Source organism: Panulirus ornatus, chromosome 11 (assembly GCF_036320965.1).
Source record: "Panulirus ornatus isolate Po-2019 chromosome 11, ASM3632096v1, whole genome shotgun sequence".
NCBI lineage: Eukaryota > Metazoa > Arthropoda > Malacostraca > Decapoda > Palinuridae > Panulirus > Panulirus ornatus.
Window position 1 is genome coordinate 13,201,268 of NC_092234.1, and position 7,826 is coordinate 13,209,093.

The 7,826-nt window shown below is 43.9% G+C and overlaps 1 protein-coding gene across 1 annotated transcript in view; it reads left to right on the top strand.

Moving 5' to 3' along the window:
* LOC139751283 (glutamate receptor ionotropic, NMDA 2B-like) overlaps positions 1 to 7,826 on the top strand; it is a 461,671-nt gene that overhangs the window by 290,197 nt on the left and 163,648 nt on the right. The window contains exon 8 of the mRNA XM_071666604.1: positions 3,435 to 3,618. Coding sequence (XP_071522705.1) covers positions 3,435 to 3,618 — 184 coding nt within the window. The remainder of the gene's footprint in view (positions 1 to 3,434; positions 3,619 to 7,826) is intronic.

Genomic DNA, 7,826 nt, shown 5'->3' on the forward strand with positions numbered 1-7,826 from the left:
CTACTACTGCTACTATTACTATTACTACTACTACTACTACTACTACTACTACTACTACTACTAGTACTTAACTACTACTACTACTGCTATTACCTTACTACTACTATTACTATACTACTACTGCTAATGCTACTATTACTACTACGACTACTTCTACTACTACTGACCCTGTAGTAACCACTACAACAGCCTATAGCCCCCCCCCTCCCCCAGCCCAGCAGAGGGAGGTAGTACTTACTGTGACTCCTGCTGCCTGCCTGCCCACCTACTTACATTCCTACTTACCCACTTACTTACCTACCTGCCTACTTACCCACCTGCCTACTTACGTACCTACCTGCTTACTTACCTACTTGCTCACCTACTTACCCACCTGCCTACTTACGTACCTACCTACTTACTTACCTACTTGCTCACCTACTTACCTACCTACCTACCTACTTGCCCACCAACCTGCCTACTTACTTATCGACCTACCTACATACTTACTTGCCTACCTACTTACCTACTTGCCCACCTACTTACCTACCTACTTGCCCACCTACTTACCAACCGACCTACTTGCCCACCTACCTACCTGCCTGCTTTCGTACTTGCCCACCTACCTAACTACCTACCTACCAGCCTACTTATTTACCTACTTACATCCCTTACCCCTTACTTACTTACCTGCCTCACCCTCTGTTTACCCCCTTACTTACCTACCTACTTTACCCCTTACCTACTTACAAACATCACCCACTACCTACCTGCCTACGTGTACGTGACTTTCTGTACACTTGGCCTCTCATGCCTCATTTTCATTTACAGGAAACGTGTAAATCCCCTATTTATTTACACTCACACCCAGTTTTCATGATAAAGATGTTTTTACAGCATGTTCCTGTACATTCTCTCGTTTGCACTGACTCCTTTTTTGTGTGTATCCCGTGTTTTCTTGTTTCATTTACAGTGATGTCTTTTACCGCTCTGTAAATTCCTGTAATCATCTATGATTTTCATAATTTACGCTCCAGGCTGAAGTCTTGAGAGGGAGAGAGAGAGAGAGAGAGAATCACGGGTTTCTTTAATTAAATGGTGTAATTAATTAATTCCCATTTATTTTTTGTTTCTGTTCTTACGTCTGTATAACTTTATGGAGTAGAGGTTTTTTTTTCTTTTTCTGTGCCATATATTAAGAATGGTAGCTCTGTGTGTGTGTGTGTGTGTGTGTCTGTCTGTCTGTCTGTCTGTCTGTCTGTCTGCCTATGTCTGTGTGTGTAGTATGTGTGTGTCTGTGTGTTTGTGTGTATGTGTGTGTGTACGTGTATGTGTGTGTGTGTTTCTGTGTGTGTTTGTGTATGTGTGTGTGTATGTGTCAGTGTGTTTGTGTCTGTGTATGTGTATGTACGTATGTGTGTGTGTGTGTCTGTATGTGTGTGTGTGTGTGTAGATTCCTCTGTAATTATATAGACCTATCTATAACTACACAGTAACCTTATACAATCTATAACCTTGTGTGACCTGGTATAGCCTATAACCTTGTGTGACCTGGTATAGCCTATAACCTTGTGTGACCTGGTATAGCCTATAACCTTGTGTGACCTGGTATAGCCTATAACCTTGTGTGACCTGGTATAGCCTATAACCTTGTGTGACCTGGTATAGCCTGTAACCTTGTGTGACCTGGTATAGCCTATAACCTTGTGTGACCTGGTATAGCCTGTAACCTTCTCAGGTTTCCGACACACACAATGTGACCTCCTATCATCCCTTGACCTCCTGTAACCTCTATAACCTCTCCTGGTCTAGAACTCCCTTTAGCCTATATAACTTCCCGTAATTAACCACTTCCTGTCATCTATAACCTCTGTATGTATAACCTCTCTTGTAGTGTACAGCCCCCCCTGTGACTCTCTCTCTCTCTCTCTCTCTCTCTCTCTCTCTCTCTCTCTCTCTCTCTCTATCTCTATCTATCTATCTATCTATCTATCTATCTGTCTGTCTATCTATCTGTCAATATAATTATCTATCAGTCTCTATGTCCGTCTGTCTACCTCTCTATCTATATATCTATCTACCTGTCTACTCCTTTCTCTCTCTCTCTCTCTCTCTCTCTCTCTCTCTCTCTCTCTCTCTCTCTCTCTATCTATCTATCTATCTATCTATCTATATATCTATCTATCTGTCAATATAATTATCTATCAGTCTGTATGTCCGTCTGTCTACCTGTCTACTCCTCTCTCTCTCTCTCTCTCTCTCTCTCTCTCTCTCTATCTCTATCTATCTATCTATCTATCTATATATCTATTTATCTGTCAATATAATTATCTATCAGTCTGTATGTCCGTCTGTCTACCTCTCTACCTGTCTACTCCTCTCTCTCTCTCTCTCTCTCTCTCTCTCTCTCTCTCTCTCTCTCTCTCTCTCTCTCTCTCTCTCTCTCTCTCTCTCCCTCCTTGTTCCATATCCTAACTTTGGACACAGTTCTGGCTTCCCCCGATCATTAGTTCCACTCAGCTGTGTCTACTGTATATAGTAGTCATAGCCACCTACAACCCCTGTTATAACCCCTTGTGATACAGACTTATGTTGTAGGACGTTTGCAAGAGGTTAAAGATCAGTTGTAGGTGATGCTCATTTGTTTTCTGCATGATGCCAAGCCTTGGGAAGTGGGTTTGCACACCAGTCTTCCATCACACGAACCTCTCTCTTTCCGAACTCCTTTAAATCCCTAAATATCCCCTTTTTAAAGTTATTGTGATAGTCTTTTAAGGGCAGGAAGTAAACACATTTTTTATTTTTAAAGGTTTCTTGTTTTCCTCTTCTACATACTGACTTTGAACAGATCTCTTGGTCCCTCTCTTCTTCCTCTTCATTTTCTTCTTTTTCTTCCTCCTCTCTTCTTCTTCTTCTTCTTCTTCTTCTTCTTCTTCTTCTTCTTCTTCTTCTTCTTCTTCTTCTTCTTCTTCTTCTTCTTCTTCTTCTTCTTCTTCTTCTTCTTCTTCTTCTCTTCTTCTTCTTATTCTTTTTCATCTTACTCTTCTCCTTCTTTCTCTTCATCTTCTTTTTCATCTTCCTCGTCTTCTTCTTTTTCATATTTTTCCTCTTCCTCCTCCTCCTCCTCCTCCTCCTCCTCTTCTTCTTCTTCTTCTTCTTCTTCTTCTTCTTCTTCTTCTTCTTCTTCTTCTTCTTCTCCTCCTCCTCCTCCTCCTCCTCCTCCTCCTCCTCCTCCTCCTCCTCCTCCTCCTCTTCTTCTTCTTCTTCTTCTTCTTCTTCTTCTTCTTCTTCTTCTTCTTCTTCTTCTTCTTCTTCTTCTCCTCCTCCTCCTCCTCCTCCTCCTCCTCCTCCTCCTCCTCCTCCTCCTCCTGCCACTACTACTACCACTGCCACCTCCTCCTTCAAACAACCCATCAACCGCACCTCACCCAAACCTGTGGTGTTGGCCTCCGCAGGGGAACAAGTGGAACGGGCTGGTGGCCGCGTTGATGAACCACAAGGCGGACATGGCCCTCAGCAGCTTCAAGATCAACTCGGAGAGGGAGAGCGTCATCGACTTCACGGTGCCCTTCCTCGAGTCCGGGATCGCCATCGTTGTGGCCAAGAGGACCGGCATCATATCCCCGACTGCCTTCCTAGGTGAGTGTCCGACCGTGCTCCTTGGGCGGGTATGATCATCATCTTCTTCATCTTCCTTCTCCTCCTCCTCACACACACACACACACACACACACACACACACACACACACTCTATCTCTGTTATCATCCTTACTGTTGATATGTCATTCCCTCTCTTTTCTCTCTCACGACCGTTGCTTTGGGGTCTTCTGTTATGGCAAACAGGCGCGGAAGGGGGGGGGCTTCTGATCTGTTGTGGTGTCTAGGTCCTCTGTAATCTTGGCTGTCTTTTTTTTTGGCTCTATGGGAGGAGAGTTGTGTCTGGCTTACCCTGGGTGAGTAGTAGTACCTGATATCGTGAGGTCATTAACCATCCGTTATCTGTTATCTTGTCACTTGTTCTTGTACGTTTCTTCTTCTGGGATGTCTGTAAGGTGGGTGAAGGCATTGTTTCTACTGCCTCCGTGAGTGGGTTGAGTGAGTGTACTTGATATATTGGGTGGATATCTTTGCTGTATTCGCTATCTTTTTTTTTTTTTAACGTTCATGTTCGTTATATGTGGTTATCTTCTACGGTTACCGGCAGGGGTAAACGCATTGTGTCTTCATCAATATATATCATTGAATTACTTTCTCTCTCAGTTTCACCCTGGGCAGTTTATGCTATCTCGCTATACCCCTCGACTGTTTTTTGCTATCTTACATCAAACGTGAATTGTTTCTATATTCTCAATTTTCCATTAGACTAGTTCTGTTCCCTCATCAAACAAACTGTATCTGTTATCTTTACGCTGAGCTGTTTTCTCGATGACTTTTGACACGTTCAACAGTTTTCTGGTGACTTGATTGCTCTCACAACGATATATTTCCTTTTGCTCGTAAGCTGATTCTGACTCACTCGTACACGAAGCTATTTCCACGCGATCTATTTTTGCCCTGTGCTATTTCACCCATCTTAATTTTGCATCGAATTGATCCTTGTTATCTTGTTCACAACCATGTTGCTCTTTAACCTCTCGTGCCCCTGGAAATGTTTGTTTTATGTCATTGTTTTCCTTGTATCCTCTGATATATATATATATATATATATATATATATATATATATATATATATATATATATATATATATATATATATATATATATATATATTTATTTATTTATATATGTAAGCTCCCCTCGCTTCCTTCCATCTACGCTATCTGATGCTATCTGAGAGGGAATTTTTTTTGTGGGGGTGTGTGAGGGATATCTGTTTATCTTTACTTCTCAGATATCCTGGGTTAAGGAGGTTTCATTTCCAGGTTTTCTTTTTCTCTTTGTACCCCTCTTTCACCTGGTTTATTTTGGTCTCTGGTGGGTTTTTTTTTCTTTTTTTTTGAGGGTTTAACGAACGATTTACTTCGTAATTCGATTTTTTTTTTATTTTGCTGTCGAAGCTTCTGAGCTCTCTCTCTCTCTCTCTCTCTCTCTCTCTCTCTCTCTCTCTCTCTCTCTCTCTCTCTCTCTCTCTCTCGTGCGTCCGTTCCCTCCTCCTCCTCCAAAATGACAGCCACCACTGCTGCGTCCTTCAACTTTCCCTCCAACACCTGATTGATTGGATGATTGCAGACGATGTGGTGAGAGGGAGGGAGGGAGGGGGAGGTAGAGAGAGAGAGAGACTGTGTCAGGGAAAGAGAGAGGGAGGGAGAGTGTGTGTGTGTGTGTCTGGGAAAGAGAGAGGGAGGGGGAGATAGTGTGTGTGTGTATCAGGGAAAGAGGATGAGAGAGAGAGAGAGAGAGAGAGAGAGAGAGAGAGAGAGAGAGAGAGAGAGAATAGGAGAGGAGGAGGGCAAGAGGGAGGAAGTGTGAAGTATTTGGAGAAAAGAATAATGATAATAAGGAAAAAAAAAAAAAGATGTTTTGGAGGAAGGGGATTTATAAGAGAAAATGGTCCTTTGGAGGTAATCTTTCGAGGGAACTATGGAATGGTTTTTGAAGTCTTAGAGAGAAAGAGAGAGAGAGAGAGAGAGAGAGAGAGAGAGAGAGAGAGAGGTGGGACGACGACCCCTCCCCTGGGTCGCAGGTTGGGCCTGGGACAGCTTGGCCATGTCATCCCACACCACCAATCAGCGGTGATGGTAAATGGCGCAGGTGGACACGCTTGATCCCTAGATGGTGTATGTTTTTTGACAGCGGGTGGAGCACCATCTGCCCCTTGTGTTCTGTGAGGCCGCGCCACCCACGCCCTCCCTCCCTGCAAGACCTGACCCAGCTGGGCTGCCACTCGGGGGAGAACATCAGCTCCAGGTTGGAGGAGGAGTTTGGGGGTGTACGACGCTGGGGATGGACGCGCGTCTGGCGAGAGAGAGAGAGAGAGAGAGAGAGAGAGAGAGAGAGAGAGAGAGAGAGAGAGAGAGAGAGAATATATGGGTAGGTGGTTCCTCCTTGTACGTTGAACGCGAGAGACGGTGAACAAGTTTGAAAGAAAAAAAAGATGTACACAGATAGACTGGTTTGTGTGTGTGTGTGTGTGTGTGTATGTATATATATATATATATATATATATATATATATATATATATATATATATATATATATATATATATATATGTTATATGTATATACGTGTGTGTGTGTGTGTGTGTGATATAATATCAGAGCACCATGGCTATTTTCCTTACGTATTCCCTTGGTTCGTCGCCTCTAATGAACTCCACCCAGCTAGCAGGTGTCTCAGCCAGTCCGTCTACAGCTGTGCCCTCCTGCCTGTATAGCTCTATATGAAGGTCATCATCATCAACATCGCTGGTCGTCCTAGTGTATCGACACTATGTCCCAATTTGGCTTTGTTTCCTTTCATGTCAGTAATGCCCTCCCCCGTTGGTGTCTGTCTCCTGCTGGTCTCGTAATGCCTCATTGTGTGTTTGTGATGACCCATGTGTACTGTAACGGGGAGGGAGTCGTACACTCGTGGGGGGGAGGCCCCCCCCCCGTCTCTTATTAACATTTTATACAAGGATGCTTTTTATTACCTTTATTTATGTATGGTGTCTATTTCGAACCATGTTTTCATTGATTTTATTGCGGTCATCCATCACTTTTACGTTTGCTGTCAAAGCATTTGTTCACGTCTTTATTGAAATAGACATCTTGGTTGATTTTATGTTATATCCTCTGGTTCTTCTACCCCAACATCTCTTGAAGAACTGTTCACTGACCAGTTCATCAGTCTGTTCTGAGAAGTTAGATATATTGTGATCAAGTCATCCCTCACCCTTCCATGGGGAAGTACATTTAAGGCCTTTGGAAAATCCTTTTCCCTGTATCTCATTTCTCTTATTCTATTGTTGCTCGTCTCTGGACCTTCTCTTCTGCTAGTTCTTTTGTGCTTCTTGAGATGCGGTGACCAAACTCGAGAAGCGTTCACCAGCCTCAGCCTTAAGTAGCATGTGAACAGCTGGCTGAATATTTCCTTACCCATGAACCTCAATGCAGACGTTTGATGTCCTTAACTCTCCTCACAAAAGGTAGGCACTCAAGCGACAAGTTAAGGGACAATGTCAACTTCCTCACACCTACAGATTCCATCGGCTTATTTCCCGATGGATGGTGATCGTGTCGAGGTCTTCGATCACCGTAAATTCGTCCCTCAGTTGTTTACATTTTACTCTGGTTAGAACCAACTCCGCCTCGGGCCAACTTCGAGGGGGGGAAGGTCTGTCTGGGTCCGCTTTTGACGCAGTCCTCCGCGCTTTTCACTCCCCCTTCCCCTCCCTCCCTCATGATCTTTGCATCATCTGCATACATATTCAGGTAGGACACCTATCCCCTCTGGCGAGACATGCATAAATCAGGGAGAGTGATGTACCCAGAGCAAAAAGAAAGAAAAAAAGAAAAACCCTGCGGCTTTGCGCTGCTGACCAACTCCTCAACTCTCGTCCTTTTGTTCCTCCTTCCCATTATTCCAGCCGCCTGGTTGACCCTCAAGTTCTTAATCATCTTTCCATTTTGGGGGGGGGGTCCAGCGTCAAATGCTTTCAGTCATCACCACGCACATGGGTCTTCATTAAGTGAAATGTGGTGTGTAATTCCTCTGCGCAGGATGCCGCTCCATCTACTTTCTGATGGTCTTTTCCAAGCACCTCACAACCTCATTCGTTAGAGACACTGTAGCTCAACGCGTCTTCCCACTTTCCCTTACAAAGAGATGAGTTTTGCCCGTTTTCTACTCCTTGGGCACCTAGCCT